The sequence below is a fragment of the Crassostrea angulata genome, chromosome 10 (genome assembly GCF_025612915.1).
Source record: "Crassostrea angulata isolate pt1a10 chromosome 10, ASM2561291v2, whole genome shotgun sequence".
Lineage (NCBI taxonomy): Eukaryota > Metazoa > Mollusca > Bivalvia > Ostreida > Ostreidae > Magallana > Magallana angulata.
In genome coordinates, this window is record NC_069120.1 from 31,731,518 (window position 1) to 31,752,461 (window position 20,944).

General features: G+C 33.4%; 1 protein-coding gene and 1 long non-coding RNA gene across 2 annotated transcripts in view; one reads left to right on the forward strand and one right to left on the reverse strand.

The window, feature by feature from the left end:
• Nucleotides 1-20,944, reverse strand: part of LOC128165902 (uncharacterized) — a 54,533-nt gene continuing 33,589 nt past the window's right edge. Inside the window, exons 2-3 of the long non-coding RNA XR_008241104.1 lie at nt 1,723-1,788; nt 1-534 (exon numbers count right to left, since the gene is read on the reverse strand). This is a non-coding gene — a long non-coding RNA (uncharacterized LOC128165902). The remainder of the gene's footprint in view (nt 535-1,722; nt 1,789-20,944) is intronic.
• On the forward strand, nt 2,284-6,951 carry LOC128165901 (uncharacterized). Its single transcript, XM_052830843.1, has 2 exons — nt 2,284-3,341; nt 6,596-6,951. Exons 1-2 carry the CDS (start codon nt 2,299-2,301, stop codon nt 6,621-6,623), a joined length of 1,071 nt encoding a protein of 356 aa, XP_052686803.1. The 5' UTR covers nt 2,284-2,298; the 3' UTR covers nt 6,624-6,951.

Genomic DNA, 20,944 nt, shown 5'->3' on the forward strand with positions numbered 1-20,944 from the left:
ATCTACAATTTAATTCACTTTAAGAAAACCTTCATTTTCTGTGAAAACAAGATTTTAAGCTTTATAAAATTGAAAAATAAATCAAATTATATAAAGTTCAGATTCCAGTCAGAAAACAGTCTTCTCGAAATAAAACTATTTAACAGATCAACATTTTTTAATTTGTTTGAGATATGGTTTATCTTTTATATAAATACATATTGATTCATTTCCAGGTAAATTTTACATGCATATCACATGTTCATTGTATACGTAAACAATTTTAAGATAAGACAAATATATATATATATATATATATATATATATATATATATATATATATATATATATATATATATATATGGTTATAGTCCACTCATGCATTTTCGATAGGCGGTAATGTTAACATTCGGGTACATAGCTCCAGCCCTAATTTTCATTCAGCAACGAGGAACCTTTTGAATGAAAGCTCATCAAATTGTCTCTGTCCTGTTAAAACTTTGTGGTGTGAAGCCAGATTCATTTTCCGGATAAATGTGTCTGTGTTGAAAAACTCTGAAAATGAAAGTAAAAGTAGGGAATTTCAGTTTTGGAAAGAGTGGACATCAAACAATTTCAATTTCAAATGATAATTCAATTTTGACACTTGCTTTGAAAATTGCAAATCCTCTTTTCTGACATGTGTCAAGCATTCTGATTTAAAATGTCCCAATAAATGGCAGTACTTTGTTGTCCTACTGATTCTAAAAATAGTTACAGGGATTTACCCAATATAAAACAGTCACTGTGGTTATTTACAATCTAAGCTTATATATTCACTCTAGACACTATATAGAATCAGGATTCCAAATTTTAATAGCACAAAAAAAGAATTGTTTTCAAATACCCTATGAAAAAGGTAAAATAGAAAAGTATAGGAATTTCCCTATCTATCAATGGATCCTATGACACCATAATGACGTCATAGTGATGAGTTGTTTTTACTTGTGTAAGGCCTAAAAGAAAAAGTTGTGTGTTTAGGGTAACCCGACCTAACCTACAAAAATGCCCCGATCCTACCATTTTTAGATGTCTGTTTTTATCCAATTGTGAATTTGCCTAATTTCAGAAGAAATGCACCATGATTTAACCCATTAAAGATATGTCATAAGGAAAATGATTTAACCCATTAAAGATATGTCATAAGGAAAAGAAACTTCCTTATATGTTTTTTTTTACTCTTGTATATGGTAACCATGATAACAAATTCAACTAAAGTTATAGAAAAACATATCCAATGGAAAAGAGTCTACAAGGCCTAAAAAAAAGTTGTTTGTTTAGGGTAACCCGACCTAACCTACAAAAATGCCCCGATCCTTCATTTTTAGATGTCTGTTTTTATCCGATTGTGAATTTTATATTATTTCTACATGTATTAAAAAATCTATTTTTAATATATTTAAAATATGATAAAATTTTAAAAAATCCCTACCTACCTAACCTAATTTTTCATCAGTGTTACCCTAAACACACAATTTTTTTTTATAGGCCTAATTAACTAGAGTTTAAAATCTAGAAGAAGAAAAATTACCCAGTAAGTCTGTGAAGTGTGAAATATGTATAATCAATGTAAAGTTTCCCTATATTTGATATTCTAAATCATCTGCATGTCAAAGACTGGGTATATAGTTTTTGCAGGTTCCTTCTTTTAAACTTGGACAAGTGTAATTAAACATCATTGTTAAGAAAATAAATTTTACTTACATCAAGTGTGTCTCACTGTTGTGGGTCTTTGATGAAGTTCCATTTCAATTTACATGGTGATCTAAACTAAAATGTTTTGAATTTAATTATACATGTATCAAACACACTATCCCCAACATTTGCAATTTCAAGCAGCCATATGTTTAAAACTCAGAGAAAAAGAGAGAGAGAGAGAGGAGAGACAGACAACAAACAACTATACATCTTCATGCACAACACATTTGTATAACCTAAAGACCACCCCCCCCCCCCTTTTTTCAAACATTCAATATCAACCCTACCCAAAACAAAATATTCTATTGTTTCAATATATGAATAGATATCTACTAAAAATGATTACAGATAATTTTATTTCATAAAACTGAAGTAAGGTATAACAATGTATTCTCCCTGGCTTCCGGTAATCCCAGCCTATTTAAAGAATAAGATCTCGCGAGATCTTCCTTCTTCCGTTTGGCTTCGATACATAGCAGACGATATTTTTTTTGCTCCAATTCCGATCACCTGTAATCCTTCGGATTTGTACTTTGTTCTCCATATATTGGTCACATATCGTGTGGAGAATTGTTTTAGGACATGAGTAGTCTTGATGGTAGCCCCGAAAGGGCAAGTTTAGGCCAAGATGGCATTTCTGTCGAGACAGATAAAACATGCGGCCATGATGGCGAACCCAGAAAATCGTGGGGTGGTTACAGTATACCAAAGAAAACTAAAAACAAAGACTCTATGAGAACTTATATGAAAGATCGTTATGACGACGACAGTGCTTCGTCAGACCCTTACGAAGACGATAGTTCTGAAGAAGAGGGCGAAATTGACGATTTTACGTACAAGTCGCCATTATCACGCACCCGGGAGCCCAAAGAGGCCGATTCGGATGATGAACTGGACGCTAAGCGTTTTGATCCGCTCAATGATGAGACGGAATATTTGTTGGACAAAAGCAAGGCAAAGTATGCTAAGAAGTATTTCAAACTTCATTTGACAGAGGAGAAGATCCGCTCCTGTATTTTAGAAGACGCGCCCATACCGGGTAACGAATTTTTGAATCCTCCGGAAATTGACGATTACATTGAGGACTTAGTGGCGGATCACAAGTCTATGAAGTTCTTAAAAATGCACGATTCGTCGTTGAAATTTGTTCAGAAACGCGTCGCTCAGTGTATGGGACCAGTATCTCGCATATGGGAAGAATTAGACAAAGCTCACGAGGGCCACACATCAACTATGGATATTGAAGATGTGGTCAAGTTGCTGGAAAAGACTATTCTTATGATTGGCCAGGTGAACGTGGCGTGTCTTTACGAGCGGAGAATAAATTTCCTCGCCAAGATTCTCAAGAGTACAAAGAAAGCGAAAAGCATGTTACGCGACAACGAGGCAAAACTTCAGGACGACACTGTACTATTTGGGAACGATTTTTATGCTACCCTGTACCGGAAGTCAAAAGACAGAAAGCGAGCCCGAGAGATGTCAAGGGATATCGCCAGGCCTGTAACCAAGAAACCTAGGCTGACTCAGACTGTCGACCAGCCCTTTCGTCAGGGACCCTCTGGTGAGCAGAAAAGAACCAGGGGGTCGAACTTCAGAGGCAGAGGTGGCATTACAAAGAAACAAAGGTACGTCAATGACGTTTCAGATAAATATACCGATAGTGGTAGAACAAATATCAAAAGTGTTAGGGGATCACCACAATCTCCATCCCAGTGTAGAAAAGTTGAAATTGACAGAAATTGTACAAAATCAAATCCCGTTAGGGGGGAGACTAAAGCATTTTGCTTCAAACTGGGAGAAAATAACAAAAGATTGTTCAATTCTGACCGAACTGAGGGGGTACAAAATAGATTTTTGGATAACACCCAGGCAAATATCTGTAACGGAAATTCAATACTCGGAGAAAGAATATCAGATTTTGAACAAGGAAATTGGGGAAATGATAGAAAAAAGAGCGGTGGAGATTGTGGACCCCAAAAACAGTGTTCAAGATCAGTTCATAAGCACTTTGTTTGTACGTCCCAAGAAAGATGGGGGGTCTCGTCCCATTTTCAACCTAAAAAAGTTGAACGAGTATGTAGTATACGAACATTTCAAGATGGAAGGTTTTCAAGTAGTCAAAAACATTATGATCAAAAGAGATTTTATGTGCAAAATCGATCTGAAAGATGCATACTTTTGCATTCCAATACACCAAACTCACAGGAAATACCTGAGATTCACTTGGGGGGGTCAACTCCTGCAGTACACAAGCCTGCCGTTTGGTTTAGCAGCAGGTCCCCGTTTGTTCACAAAAGTTATGAAACCAATCATAGCATTTCTGCGCAGACTGGGGATACGGCTGGTAATTTATCTGGACGATATTCTACTTCTGAATCAAACCAAAGAAGGGTTGATGAAGGACAGAGATTCCCTTATTTGGTTATTACACAACCTGGGGTGGTTGATAAACTGGAAGAAATCAGTTCTAGAACCAACACAAACAATAGAGTTCTTGGGTCTAAAAGTAGATTCAGTAGAAATGAGTGTTTACCTTCCTCAAGACAAAATTCAGAATATAAAAATGAAATGTCAAAAAGCTTTAGAATCCGACCACATTACAATCCAAGAATTGGCAAGTTTAGTTGGATCATTGAATGCAACAGTGGAGGCAGTAATACCAGCCTCACTCTATGTCAGGGAATTACAAATGTTCAAAACGAAATGTCTGATCAAAGAAAAGAGTTACAAGAACAAAATAAATCTGTCTCAGGAGTGCAAAACAGAAATTTCCTGGTGGATTCAACAATTGCAGGTCTGGAATGGGAAACAAATAATAACAAACGAGCCAGACTTAGTAATAGAGACGGATGCATCCACGATGGGGTGGGGGTTCCACTGCCCATTTTCCCAAACAAGAATGGGGGGTCCATGGAGCCCAGTAGAGAAAAAACTTCACATAAATGCATTAGAACTGAAAGCTGCAAATATTGCAGTAAAATCAGTAACCAAAAACAAACAAAATGTACACATTCATTTGAAAATGGACAACACAACTGCTGTGACTTATGTAAACAAGATGGGGGGAACAAAATCACCCATTCTAACAAACATTGCGAAAGATCTATGGGAATATTGTCTGGAAAGAAAGATAACGCTTACAGCAGAGCACCTTCCTGGATCTCTCAATCAGACAGCAGATTGGGAGAGCAGGAATGTGTCAACCATGAGCATCAACAGTTGGAGGTTGAATCCCAAGATATTTGCTCAGATAAATTCGTTATGGGGTCCTCTAGAGATGGACCTGTTTGCGGACAGATTAAATGCACAGCTAGAGAAGTACATGAGCTGGAAACCCGACCCATTTGCTATGGGAACAGATGCATTCCTAGCACATTGGGGAGGAATGAAAGCTTATGCATTTCCACCATTTTGCCTGATACAGAGATGCATAGCAAAAGTTCAGAAAGAGCGGGGGGAATTAGTCATTGTGACACCAGCATGGCAAACACAACCTTATTATCCAATGTTGCTGAATATGTCAATAGTAGACCCCATTCTTCTACCCCCACAGAAGGACCTCCTTCTGTTACCAGGGGGGGACCCCCATCCTCTGATAACCAATGGGACGCTAAAATTAGTGGTCTGGAAAATTTCAGGCGAAACAAAGAAATGCATGGGTTATCAGCAAACACTTCAGAATTACTCGCAGCATCATGGAGGAAGGGAACTCAATCAGCTTACAACAGCTGCTGGAAACACTGGGCTAGCTGGTGTGGTAGCAGACAAGTTGATCCCTTTTTCTCCTCTTTGGAACATATAGCAAATTTTTTGTCAGAGTTGTTTCAAAAAGGGTACGAATATAGGTCTGTAAACAGTTACAGATCTGCAATTTCAGCATTTCATCCTGAAATTAATGGTATAAAAGTAGGTCAAAGCAACCTTATAAAGCAGGTTATGTCTGGAGTGTTTAATTCCAGGCCACCTATGCCTAGATACAATCACACTTGGGATGTAGATATTGTACTTAAATATCTAATTTCCTTAGGGCCTTGTGGAAATTTAGGTTTAAAGTTGTTAACTTTGAAAGTTGCCAGCCTTATGGCATTGTCAACAGCTTGTAGGTCATCGGAGCTGTACCATTTAGATCTGAAATTTATGCAAATTTCCCCAAACGAAATTGTGTTTAAAATAGTTCAACTGACTAAAACACGAAAAGTGGGAATGGAACCTGTTAAATTGATATTCAAGGAGTATGAAAATGAACGACTTGATGTCAGAAAACACATTATGCAATATTTAAAAATCACAGAACCTATTAGAAATGGAGAAAATAAATTTTTTCTCAGTTTTTTGAAACCCCATAAGCCAGTTAGGTCCTGTACTATTGCTAGATGGTTAAAAACAGTATTGGGAAATGCAGGAATTGATACAAGCATTTTTAAAGCACATTCTACAAGAGGGGCCAGTACTTCTAAAGCAAATAAGCTTGGATTGTCGGTCAAGCAAATTATGGAGTTAGCAAACTGGAAATCAGCAAATACTTTCTATACGTTTTACAATAAACCAATTGAAAACGAGTCAGAATTTTCTAATTCAGTTCTGAAAGTAAAAGAGAATTAAAATCTAAAACATATCAGGCTTTAAATATACATTGTTATACCTTACTTCAGTTTTATGAAATAAAATTAAAAATTTTATAAGTGCGCTTTAGCGCATGCAATGAAATTAAAATTTTATGAATAAAACTGAAGTAAGGTATAAGCCTCCCACCCTCCTCACCCTAAGGGCTTATGCTTACTTCAGGTGTTTGATATAGTTTTGGATTTTACATTTTGTATTTAAATTAATCAACTTGATGTGATCAGTTGATACAAACTTTTGTCATTGTATTTTGTAGAGCGCCATATCCAGGCAGCAAGAAGTGAAAAGGCAGCTTGACTCTGAAACTCTGTTACCTTGACAACAAAATTAAAAAAAAAAAAAAAAAAAGTTGTTATTTTTTCAATCAAATGTCACTTTACACACAGCAATGAAATTAGAATTTTATGAGTATTGGAAAAAAAAAAAAAAAAAAAAAATATCTATATATACATATCTCCGCCAAACTTAAGAAGGAAGATCTCGCGAGATCTTATTCTTTAAATAGGCTGGGATTACCGGAAGCCAGGGAGAATACATTGTTATACCTTACTTCAGTTTTATTCATAAAATTTTAATTTCATTGCATGCGCTAAAGCGCACTTATAAAATTTTTAATTTCATCCAATTTTGATTATTACAAACAAAGATAGGTTTTATGGATTAAATACTATGCAGCATGGCAGGCCTTTACATGTTTAAATGTGCAAATGTACAACATTGCACGGCAGACTTATATACACAATTTAATCCTACCGGGCATCAATACAACTCCCTTACAATGCAAACTAATATTAGATAGCAGGGCACTGCTTCAAAAAAGTATTTTCCTTTGCTGTATAAACTTTCTGCTTCTCTACTTTCACTTTAACTCGCTTGAAATGATCGCACTAAAAACCTAAAGTGATATTTTTATTTATAAAATGTCTTCTTAACTCAAATATGAGTAGAAATACACATAAATTTTTATATAAAAAAATCAAAATAAATAACATTCAAGTTAAAATCACAATTTCTTTAATTCTTTAATAAAATCAATGCTAAATCTTGATGCATGTAATTATTCAGATTCACATTTGAACTCAATGTTACACGCAAACCGGTAGGCATATCTGATTTATGTGGCAAATTGAAGCCTGAATCGACGAAGAGGTCAAAATGGCGTTGCACACCTTGTGTTTTTATATATAGTAGGGGTAGAATTTTTTGATATAAGACTTATTAAGCGACTGATTGATAAAAATTCAGGTGTCTGTGCTTTGGTAGAAATTCGTCCTCGAATTTACGAGTAGAACGTTAACTCTACGAGTTAAGGAAATGTCATGAAACATGATCATAGGGAGCGACCGTGGGATTTGTACATTGGGCACCAAATGTCACAAGTGGTGAAAAGTCAGGTCTCAACCCAGGGCCTCTGGTGTACCATGCCAGCGCTTTAAGGATTACGTTTACTCAGGGTTTGAGATTTAAAAAAATATTTTTACAAAGTTCAATATCTGAAGTCCAAAGTTGTTTTAAAAAAACAAAATAACAACGCTATTAACAAATATTGATATTGATATCCATGATTTGTTTATTTGAGGAAGATATGCTTTGACAAAGGTAGATTAAAATTGAAACAGAGGAAATTCGGACTAATTATTTCATTTTCTTATTTTCTCTTAAAAACTTTTTTAAAAGAAAGAAATAAATATAAAAAAGTTTTTATATATTTTTTCATATCATTTTACATATTTTATGGTTGTATTTACTCGTCTTTAAATTTATATCACTGGCTGGCACGCGATTGGAAAAATCTTTAAAATACATAAAACCGATTCAAGATAAAATATCTCGAAATTTTGATCATTGACCTTATATACAGTGAGGTTGCCATTAACGAATCGTCTCCATTACCGAATCACTTTCAGATAAACAATTCTGTATTTTTCTATTAAAGGTTCAATACTTAACTTAGCATATCCTGTCATGTAGAATTAATTTATCATGAAATTATTAAATTTTATCTTGTTTTATGTCGTAATTTCTAAACAAACATGAACAAGCTTTTTGAAGACTCAGACAAAAAGCATGTGTGCAGCTGACTACTTTCACTTTTCGGTTGAGCTCTGATGCATGTGAACGGCTCATTGTATGTAAGCATATTTGGTATAGATGTTTAATAAAATTATCTGTCTACAAGCACTAAAAGGGTCAAACATTTTTCCATTCGATTATGATTTCAACCATAGTTTGGTTTCCCCAATTCCCTGTATTAATTAATACGGATATTTATTGATTTAAAAACCCATGCCTTTCAAATTAAAGTTATTCGTATTCGATGTCATTTAGTAGTTTATTTCATAAAAAAATTAATTTCCTTGAACATGGATCCAGTTTGCAGATTCACTATACTTTTTTATTTTTGTTTTAAAAAATTTTCATATGTACAAACGATCGCTGATTCCATACATGTACAGGTCATGGAAAATATTTATTTTCCTTGAACACCCATCCAGTTTGCACATTCAGTCATTCACTATACATTTCTAGATTTGATTTAAAATATTTCATAGTACAAATGATCCCCGATTCAAAACGTCTGTCTTCCTGGTATTTGTTCTTCCATTTCTATCGGTGGGGGTCTTCTTTTTTTATTGCTGGATGTCAATACTGGGTCCTGTTTTTGTTTGGTTTTTTTTTTGGTTGCTTAATTATACAATCACTAAACACATTTCTAGGCAATTTTGTGTATTTTAATTTGTTTACTTTAAAATCACCCTTGGATATGCTTCTAGATCTTTTAAAACCTTTTTTTATAATTAGTTACCGTGTGTATATATTCAAATTTCAACCTTTCTAACATACGTGCTAAAAAATCTTTAAAAAATTCGGAATGGCTATTTTTTTTGAATAAATAAAAAAAAATGCAGAAATGTAAATTCATTTTTTTCTTCTTTTTTTTTTTTTAATTTTTTATTCGTGAGTTATTTTCCTCACGATATTCTTCAAGTTTTATTTTTTTTAAGTGTCGTTGCGCCGCATTAAAAATTTATGATGTAGTATATGTTATAAAAACCCAATCTGATACAATCAATGTTGACACATAATTTCAATGCAAATAACTTAAACCCGTTGCGACACAAACTTCATCATTCTGTGAGTTCTATGAACTGAATAACGTCACTTGTCTATGCAATTTTTGGCAAACCCTCATACATGTTGTATTTCGGTTTTTTTCTTGATCCATTTACATGCCATTGTATATTTCTTTGTAATTTCATAAAAAATTGTTCATATACACGTATCTCATAAAATTGACAATATTGATGACTTACAATGACTAAAAACTAATTGATTTTTAATAAATTGGTGGATCAAAGTTTGCAAATCATGCAGTCATTTTTTTTACCTTTGAATTCATTGTTATTTTTTCATGAATTGTCGGTTTCAATAGAATGAACACTTAACTCAAAATGAAAAAAAATATTAGCATTTCCATTTTGCTTATTCATGCTTTAAAGCATATTAAAACTTAAAAAAAATATTTCGACACTGTCCCTAACAAAAACTAATCAGCTGTATATCACGTGATTCGGTAATGGAGAAAATGATCCGCTAAAGGAGAAAACATCGTTCATCAAAATACAGCGATAATTTTTTTTTAATCATTGGTTGTTGGGAAAGAAATATATGATGTTATGAGTCAAGTATGGTACAATAAAACAATGTTGTATTATGAATTTAACTCGGGCTTGGTTACGTACTATCAACGCGAATTTACTTAGTGATGTAAGATTTTTTTGCCTTTGCATTACTGAGAAATAACACTGAAAACTCAGCACCTGAAAAAATTCTTCCCCGCTTATCGTTCTTGATTTTGTGGATTTATGACGTCACACAGACCCACCGATGTAAACAATGCATCAAAACTAGTGTAATTTTACGGTAGTTTATCGTTTTGATTTTAGTAATTTTTGCATATATGAGAGTGTCTTTCTTTTCAAATGAGATCATTTGATTTCGTAGTACAGATGACTTAGTTTCGTTAATGAATAAATCTAATATTGATCAGCTTCTCACCAGAGTAAAATCATAATGAAGATCCCGTACTGCATTGAAAATTTAACAGAAGAAATGCTCCAAACATTAAGAGCCAATTAATGAATTATCCTGATCATTTTGAAATAGAAACATCATTTTCTTCTTCGATACATATAATGATTGAGCTACATTTAAAGGGAATTGATTCATTTGATTTATTTTGTCACATAAAAAAGGTATAAGGCATGCCAATGAAAATGTTTGAGGCATTGTGTACATAGTTTGTATTTAAAAGCTGCTGTGAAATACTGCAAAATATTTCTAAAAATATTTTTTAAAATTAGATCGCGAAAGATTTCGAAATGTATCGGTAAAATAAATCGGTTGTTTGATAAAAATAGTTGTAAACGAATGTGAAGATAATGAACAGATTTTATTAAGAACAAGCATCAATAATAATAAAAGAACTAAAGAAAAAATTGCGGAAGAAAGTGAGATAGAAGGGATCTGTGAGTAAACACCGCACATACACGTTGTAAAATCAAAACACCGCACATACACGTTGTAAAATCAAAACACCGAGGCAAATACAAGTACATGTTTCAAAATCAAAACATTTAATTGATAGACTAAAAATAATTAAATGGTAACATAATTGTGAATTTGAAATCGAAACAAACAGTATAATCGTGAAGCGAATGAGGCGCCACGAGGCCTATATAAGTTGCTTAAAAAAAATCTTAATAAATTGCATGAACGTGCAAATGGGAAAAACGATCAGTTATTTTTTAATTTGACAATTTCATTAAAAAGAATGAAATAAAACATATATAGGTCATGCATATATTAAAATGATATTGTACTTGCATGAAGATCTATGAAGAAAATCATTCATTCTCCGCGACTTCTCTAAACTGAATATGTACATGCTATTAAATATAAATGCACACGATTTCAAATTTTGAGAGAAAAAATACTGCCGTGGTTGATTATTGTATAATTATACAAGTTTTTATTTAAAATAGTATTTTTTTTCTTTTAATATGCTGCAAAATGGATATTTGTATTCACAACATAGCTTTATAAGGCCATTGGGTCTTACTGACGTCATAAGCAAGGGAGGTAAGCCGCGTAAGTCAATGTTCCTTTTCCCGATTAAGTGATTTTGATCGACTGTGGCGCTCACATTTTGCATAAAATATTCAAAAAACAATTTCAGTCTTATTAAATAGGCACATATGAACTCATTCCCGTATATAACTCACTATGGTCAGGATATCGTTTCATATGACCTTTAACCACTGAGCTATTGAGACCCAATATATTGACTGACAGTCACACACCTGTGAACCCGGTGACTTCTATGTAGTTATAATGGTTGTAATTGAGTCAAAGGGTTAGGACTTAAATACCTCAAAATGCAAATATCATTGCCATTTTGCAAAAAATTATTCTTTTGCATGTTTGTCAATTCGCTTACATAATTAAGAAACATTTCATCTATAAAAGGTAGAAATGCATGAATTAAATTAAATCAACTTTTAGAAAATTAGGAAAAAAAGTATTTTCTTTCATCTTTGAATGTAAGTGTTCAATTTTATTTTAGTATCTCTTATTATTTAAAGATTAGGTTTAAAATCTTTATATATCATTGTTACATTGTAATAATAAATTATGTCTTACAAACTTCTCACTAATTTCAAGGGGGGGGGGGTAATAAAGTATAAAATTTTGCCAGAGGTTGGTCCTCAAATGAAAGTAGTATTTTTTTGTAATTTTCCCAATTTGAACAGTTTACGCGTCAATTTTACCAATTATACCAACCCTTGCCCCAGTTTAAAAACCGTAGGAAAACCCCTGATTGTGGCTCCACCCTACCCCCAAGGGTAATGATTTTTACAACTTTGAATCTACACAACCTGAGAAAGCTTTCACATAAGGTTCAGCTTTCCTGGCCAAATGGTTCTTGAGAAGAAGATTTTTAAAGATTTACTCTATATATTTCTATGTAAAAAAATTCCACCAACCTCCCATTTTGCCCCACCCTAACATCGGGGGGGGGGGGGGGGGGGGGGGGGGGGGGTTGGTTGGTTGGTTGGTTATGGTTGATTTCACAACTTTTAATCTACACTTCCTGAGGATGCTTCCACATAAGTTTCAGCTTTCCTGGCCTAACAGTTTCTGAGAAGAAGATTTTTAAAGATTTACTCTATATATTTCTATGTGAAATTCCACCAAAATCCCATTTTGCCCCACCCTAACAATGGGAGGGGGGGGGGGGTTATGGTTGTTTTCACAACTTTTAATCTACAATTCCTGAGGATGCTTCCACATAAGTTTCAGCTTTCCTGGCCTAACAGTTTCTGAGAAGAAGAATTTTAACGATTTACTCTTCATATTTTCATGTATAAATTCGACCCCCCCCCCCCCCCATTGTGGCTCCATCCTACCCACAGGGGTCACGATTTTCACAACTTTGAATCTACACTATCTAAGGATGCTTCCACACAAGTTTCAGCTTTCCTGGCCTTATGGTTCTTGAGAAGATTTTTTAAAAATTCTCAATAAGTCCTTATTATCTATCCTTGTAAAAGAGTGTGGTCCTTAATTTTCACAACTTTGAATCCCCTTTGCCTAAGGATGCTTTGTGTCAAGTTTGGTTGAAATAGGTCCAGTGGTTCTAGAGAAGATGTTGAAAATATGAAAAGTTTACAGAAAGATGGACAGACAAAAGGACCACAGACAAACTGTGATCAGAATAGCTCACTTGAGCTTTCAGCTTAGGTGAACTAAAACTGAGAGTAAAGTGGTGGACACGCTTTGGCAGATAGAGGTCAGTGAGAGTTTGCATCAAAATATATGCTTACAATGAAATGATATTGAATGACTATGCAAAGAGTGCATATATTTTTACTGGGATCTTTTTAGAGTACTGTAAATTCCTAATTAAACGCGAGGAATAAATATCCGCGTAAAATCGCGAGAAGCACGTCACGCGAATTTTCAAATATCGCTTTTAATTTTCAGACATATGTAAACTACATGAAACTATGATAACATTTCGGCATTCGCGATTTTATGTTCTCGCGATTTGATGGAAAACCGTTGAATCGCGGAATTAAGTACTCGCGTAAAATAAGGAATCTACAGTATACAGAGAAATTAAGATTTGACAAATGCTGAAAAAAATAAAATAAGACAATTCATTTCTTGAATGCGTAATTTTAGTTTTGATGGATAGAACTTTCCAGACCGGGGTAACCAAGAACGCGGGTTGATGAATACTCATTATAGGATGATTCATCAAGCATTACTGGCAGATACCTTGGATTGGACATCTTTGGTTAATACAAAACTAGAAATACTGTGAGCAAGCTTACAATTGTTACCCCCTGCTAAGAAAAAATTATAACTCATGTATTTTTTCTATTATAGAAAATATTGAATGAATCTATTTCACCGTCTATTTTCTATAAATAACAACTGCTCTATTTTTTTAAAACTGTTAATGCTAATATGAGTACACAAACCAATTTCTATTCTTTTAATTCCATTTTATTTCAAGTTAACCATTAATGCATGAGGACATTTGCATCCTTTTGTTCACAAACATTACTCTAATCAATTTTCACTTTTCTCCCAGTGACCTTGCCCTTGCCCAAATGACCTTTGGTCAAGGTCATGACACATCCTTAGGTCAGAAGCAATCTTTGTGTGAAGTAAGAACTTCCGATATTTGTCCATAAGAAAGAGATTAGAGTGTGTTTCTTTTTAACAGGTCGAGACCACTATATTTTGTGACGTCAGCATAAATTTGCATACTAAATTAGCCATCTGTTTACTTTTATCGACAAACCAATCAGGTGAATGAGTTGCAAGGCATTGTGGGCTACTACAAGTTTCAGTGTATACAAAGCGTATTGAAAATATATACCATTTTGAATTGTCTTTTGGAAACTCATTTTGAATGATTTTTCAGAATTTATGAAATTAATATGGACAATTATGTCTGAACTTCAATTTCTACGCTCACTTTAAAAAAATATTGCATATGAGGACTTATATCAACCTTTTTAAATACCCCATTGTCAGTGTTCAAAAGAGAGGTACGTCCCATTGAATTGGAAGCAGTGAGTACCGTTTTTTCAGGTGATACCCCATATTTGGGACCACATTAGTAGAATGCGTATTGATGTTTTCTTCAGGGACATTCATCAGAATGCTTAACAGACAAAATACTATATGCTGCATAGCTTGCGCTGCTGCGTTTGTATATTTGTGCATTTCTACTACCATGGCTATTCACGTTTGTTAAAAATGAACAGTTACCTGTATTTATTTCTAGAGCACAATGATAAAGTCACCAATACACAATTGTGCAGTTTTTTTCTTATCAAAATCTGTTTGTACTTGTATGCGTATGTTTGTCAGTCGTTTGATACTGATCATTTTTTGAAGCAACGATTGATCAACTTAAACAACAGTATTTTTCAATGTGAACATGGAACAAAGTTAATGGTACGTAATCTTTCCTTTTTTACCTTCTAAAGTAAAAATCATGATGTACAAACATTCCGGCAAGCAATTAAATATTGTGAACAAAAGCAACTTATTTGGTCTTTCCGCCTTTCAGGTGAAAGACCTTTTGTACTTCTTCTGTTTTTAGGTCTTTCCACCTTTCAGGTGAAAGACCTTTTGTATTATGTTTTTTAGGTCTTTCTACCTTTCAGGTGAAAGACCTTTTGTTTTCTTTATGTTTTTAGGTCTTTCCACCTTTCAGGTGAAAGACCTTTTGTTTTCTTTATGTTTTTTATTAGGGTCTTCCGTCTTCAGCGGAAGACCCTTCTATTATTGTAATGTTTCTTTTTCACTTTTTAGGTCTTTCCACCTTTCAGGTGAAAGACCTTTTGTTTTCTTTATGTTTTTTATTATTCTTATAATTTTTCTTTTCTATTTTCCTTGGGACAGCTTTTTTATTTCAAGAGATATTGAAACAATTTATTCTTAATGTTATTGGTCATGAAAAGTTATGGTACCAAATGACCCTTTGCTTGAAAACTCCCAGAACTTACAAAGTTATTGCCCTTGTGTACGAAAAGCTTGTTATCGCTACTCCTCTGAAACCATAAGAGATAGAGACTTGGAACTTTTACCAATGTCTTCAGAACACTTAGAGGGTTCTTCAGTCTATTCATTTCGAAAGGATCTGATGCCCCATTCTAGTAGTTATTGCCCCTGAAAGTATTTATATTTCTATAAAATCACTTCCAACTTTTTTATTAGTTGTCATAGAGACTTCGGACCACTTGGGATAGAAGCGTGCATCTTGGCCAAACAAAATGACATAAAGGTCAAAGGTCAAGGTCATCTGAAAATCTGTTAATTAATGAGTTTTTAGATCTCTTTTGTTTAGTGTAGTAAAGAAAAACTTTTTCATGGATGTAATAGGTCATCTTAAGACATTTTAAAATATATACCCTTGGCTCCTTCTTTTAAATAGTTACAGAGTTATTGCCCCTTTTGTACGAAAAGCTTGTTATCGCTACCCCTCTGAAACCATAAGAGATAGAAACTCGGAACTTTTACCAATGTCTTCAGTACACTTAGAGGGTTCTTCAGTCTATTCATACCGAAAGGATCTGAGCCCCCCTTCTAGTATTCATTGCCCCTGAAAGTATTTACATTTCTATAAAATCACTTTCAACTTTTGTATTACTTATCATAGAGACTTCGGACCACTTGGGATGGAAACGTCTACCTTGGCCGAACAAAATGATATAAAGGTCAAAGGTCAAGGTTATTCGGAAATCTCTTAATTAATGAATTTTTGTATCTCTTTTGTTTAGGATGGTAGAGAAAAACTTTTTAATGGATGTAGTAGGACATCTTAAGACATTTCAAAACATAACCCTTTGACCCTTACCATGTAACAATTATAGAGTTATTGCCCCTATTGTAAAATTGCTTGTTATCGCTACTCCTCATTAACCGTTAGAGATAGAGACTTGAAACTTTTACTAATGTATTCGGTATACTTAGGCGCTTCTTCAATCTATTCATACCGACAGGGTCCAAAGTCCCTTTCTAGCAGTTATTGTCCCTGAAAGTTTCGAACATTCAATAAAAAACACAAATAACTTTTGAATCAATAATCATAGATACATCGGACCGCTTGGTATTAGATAGTCTACTTTGTGAGATCAAAATGGCATAAAGGTCAAAGGTCAAGATCAACAATAAAAAATTGCAAACTTAATCGTTTGGCACTTTTTTATGAAGTAACGCAGAAAAATTACTTTATTCTATTGAAGCAATCTTATTTAGAACATAAAAAACAATGAGGTGGAAAGACCTCTAATTGTTCGAGAACAATTAGTCTACTAGTTTTTTTTTTTTCTTTTCTTTACAATTTTTGTGCAGAAGATTTCTCGGAGATGGGTGGTCCGATTTTTGTCAAATTTTCAGCATCTATCTATTATTATATAAACTTGATACGCTTTTTTTTATTTTGTAAAAATCACTTCCGGTTCGGACTTATCCGCCATTTTGTCATTTTTTAAAAAGTTCTTGTCCACGTATCTCCTCAAAAACGACCAAAGATAGAAAGCTGAAATTTTCAGGAATGATAGAGGACATGAACGTCTAGCCTCACGAGGAAAATCATTGTCCGGAAATTCCGAGTACGGAAGCTAGCTGGGGTCAAAATATAGTACACGTTTTTGACGAAAACGTCTTGTCCACGCATCTCCTCAAAAACGTCCAAAGATAGAAAGCTGAAATTTTCAGGAATGATAGAGGACATGAACGTCTAGCCTCCCGAGGAAAATCATTGTCCGGAAATTCCGAGTACGGAAGCTAGCTGGGGTCAAAATATAGGACACGTTTTTGACGAAAACGTCTTGTCCACGCATCTCCTCAAAAACGTCCAAAGATAAAAAGCTGACATTTTCAGGAATGATAGAGGACATGATCGTCTAGCCTCCCGAGGAAAATCATTGTCGGGAAATTCCGAGTACGGAAGCTAGCCGGGGTCAAAATATAGAACACACTTTCGATGAGTTTTCATTGTCCACACATCTATTTTAAAGCGAGAAAAGATAGAAAGCTGAAAATTTCAGGAATGATAGAGAACATGATAATCTAGCATCACGAGAAAAATCATTGTCTGGAAATTCCGAGTAGGGAAGCTAAATTTTAAAACTCATATTAAATGTGTTATGATGACCTCAGACTAATTTTAAAACATAATATCTAAGTTGCACTTTAATTCTATGTCTAATAAAATCTTTTTCCAATTGATGGGATGAAATTTAAATTTTTTGAAAATTTTAAATTCAATTAAATCGTAATAAAATGACCTCAGACTAATTTTAAAACATAATATTTAAGTTGCGCTTACAATTTTGTGTCCAATGAAATTTTTCTCGAATTAATTGGATGAAATTTAATTTTTTTAAAAATTTAAAATTTAATTAAATCGTGTTAAAATGATCTCAGACTAGTTTTAAAACATACTATCCAAGTTGCACTTACAATTCTGCGTCTGATGACATCTTTTTCGAATTGATTGGATAAATTATAAATTTTTAAAAAAATTTAAATTTAATTAAATCTTAATAAATTGACCTGATTCTAATTTTTAAATGTAATATTGAAGTTGTACTTAAAATTCTGCCTCTAATGACATCTTTCTCGAATTGATTGGATGATTTTTAAATTTTTTGAAAATTCTAAATTTAATTAAATCGTGTTTAAAAGACCTCAGACTAATTTCAAAACATAATATTTAGGTTACGCTTACAATTCTGAGTGTGATGACATCTTTCTCGAATTGATTGGATGAATTTTAATTTTTTAAAAAAATTTAAACTCATTTAAATTGCATTAAAATGACCTCAGACTAATTTTAAAACAGGATATCTAAGTTGCGCTTACAAGTCTGAGTCTGATGACATCTTTCTCGAATTGATCGAATGAATTTAAATTTTTAAAAATTTTTAAACTCATTTAAATCGCTTTAAAATGACCTCAGACTAATTTTAAAACGTGATATCAAAGTTGTGCTTATAAATCTGCGTCTAATGACATCTTTCTCGAATTGATTGGATGAATTTAAACTTTTTAAAAATTTTTAATTTCATTTAAATTGCGTTAAAATGAACTCAGACTAAATTCCAAACATGATTACTAAGTTGCTCTTTCAATTTTGCATCTAATGACATCTTTCTCCAATTGATTGGATGATTTTGAAATTTTTTGAAAATTTAAAATTTAATTAAATCTTGTTTAAATGAACTCGGACTAATTTTTTAACATAATAACCAAGTCGCGCTTAGAATTCTGCGTCTAATGACATCTTTCTCGAAGTATTTGAATGAATTTTTAAATTTTTGAAAATTTTAAATTTAATTAAATCATGTTAAAATGAGCTTAGACTAATATCAAAACATAATATTTAAGTTACGCTTACAATTCTGCGTCTGATGACATCTTTTTCGAATTGATTTGATGAATTTAAAATTTTTCAAAAATTTTAAACTCATTTGAATCGCGTTAAATTGACCTCAAACTAATTTCAAAACATGATATCTAAGTTGCGCTTACAATTCTGCGTCTGATGACATCTTTGTTGAATTGATTGGATGAATTTTAAATTTAAAAAAAAAATTAAAATTTAATTAAATCGTGTTTAAATGACATCAGAAATTTTTTTAAACATGATATCTAAGTTGTGCTTACAATTCTGCGTCTAATGACATCTTTGTCAAATTGATTGGATGATTTTCAATTTTTTGAAAATTTTAAATTTAATTAAATTGTGTTTAAATGACATCAGACTTTTTTAAAACATAATATCTAAGTTGCGCTTTGAATTCTGCGTCTAATGACATCTTTCTTGAAATGATTGGATGAATTTTAAATTTTTTGAAAATTTAAAAAAAAAATTTAAATCATGTGAAAATAAATTATTGAACGGAAGACCCACTCGTTGCTCGCAACGAGATCGAATCTAGTTCTTATTATTTTTCTTTTCTATTTTCCAAGGGACACCTTTTTTATTATAAGACATATTGAAACAATTTTTTCTTCATGTAATTGACCATTTAAAGTTGTAATACCAAGTGACCCTGTTCCTGATAACCCCCAGAACTTACAAAGTGATTGCCCTTTGTGTACGAAGTGATTGTTATCGCTACTACTTTGAAACCATAAGAGATAGAGACTTGAAACTTTTACTAACGTCTGTAGTTCACTTAGGCGCTCCTTCAATCTATCCATACCGAAAGGTTCCGAGACCCTCTTCTATCAGTTATTGCCCCTGAAATATTTCAGTTTCCATAAAACCACTTCCAACTTTTTTACTATTTGTCACAGAGACTTCGGACCACTTGGGATGGAAGCGTCTTCTATGGCCGATCAAAATGACGTAAAGGTCAAAGGTCAAGGTCATCTGAAAATCTGTGTATTCATGAGTTTTCGTATCTCTGTTGTTTAGGGTGATATAGAGAAATTTGATCAAGGATGTAGTAGGACGTCTTAAGACATTTCAAAATGTAGCCCTTCAGCTCCCATCTTGTAATAGTTAGTGAGTAATTGCCCCTTTTGTACGAAATGCTTGTTATCGCTACTCCTCTGAAACAAAAACAGGTAGAGACTTGAAACGTTTACCAATGTCTTCATTACACTTAGAAGTTTCTTCAATCTATTGATCCCAAAAGGGTCCGACGTCCCTTTCTGGCAGTAATTCCCCTTTCAATTTCATTGATTTCACAAACACATACGAAATAAACACCCCCTCCCTTTTTTTTAATGTTTGACCTTGACCTTTGACCTTGACCTTTGAGCTCTTAGGACTGGTGTGTTATAAGTATCTGCAACATCTATAATATCAGATTCATTTATATGTACGAATAGCTCTTTCAAACACAAATTCACCCCCCCCCTTTCTATTTTTAGGTTTGACCCTGACCTTTGACCTGACCTTGACCTTAAAGGACTAATGCGTTACAAGTTTATTTAACATATACATTTCAGATTCATTTATATGTGCAATAAGCTCTTTAAAACAACCAACACCCCCCCCCCCTTTTATTTTTAGGTTTGACCTTGACCTTTGACCTGACCTTTGACCTCTTAGAACTAATGAGTAATAAGTGTATGCAACATATATATCAGATTTAGTTATATGTACATTTAGCCCCCCCCCCCCCCCCGCCGCCCCCCCCCCCCCTTCTTTTATACAAGGATTGAATTCTTATATGAACTTGACCCTCGATATTTGAACTTGAAATTTAATATTCCTTTTTAAAATAAAACCTAACAAGAGGCCCATGGGCCACATCGCTCACCTGAGGAACAATAGGTATGATAAAATCAGCTCAATGGAGTCATATTACAAACTATCTGGACAATATACAATAATTCATGTAAATCCTGTATAAATAAAATCCATTTTCCCCTGGATATTCTTAATATGTTTATAATCATTAGTCCCTTTTCTAACAGGATGATTTTATAGTCATATCATGTGTTGAGTATTGCAGTTCTCAAAAAGATCCCTAACAATAGTTTATATATGGGATAT

Coding starts and splice junctions, on each gene's coding strand:
- LOC128165901 (XM_052830843.1), top strand. CDS start 2,299: ATGAGTAGTCTTGATGGTAGCCCCGAAAGGGCAAGTTTAGGCCAAGAT. Junction 3,342..6,595: donor GGCATTACAAAGAAACAAAG/GTACGTCAATGA, acceptor TGTATTTTGTAG/AGCGCCATATCCAGGCAGCA.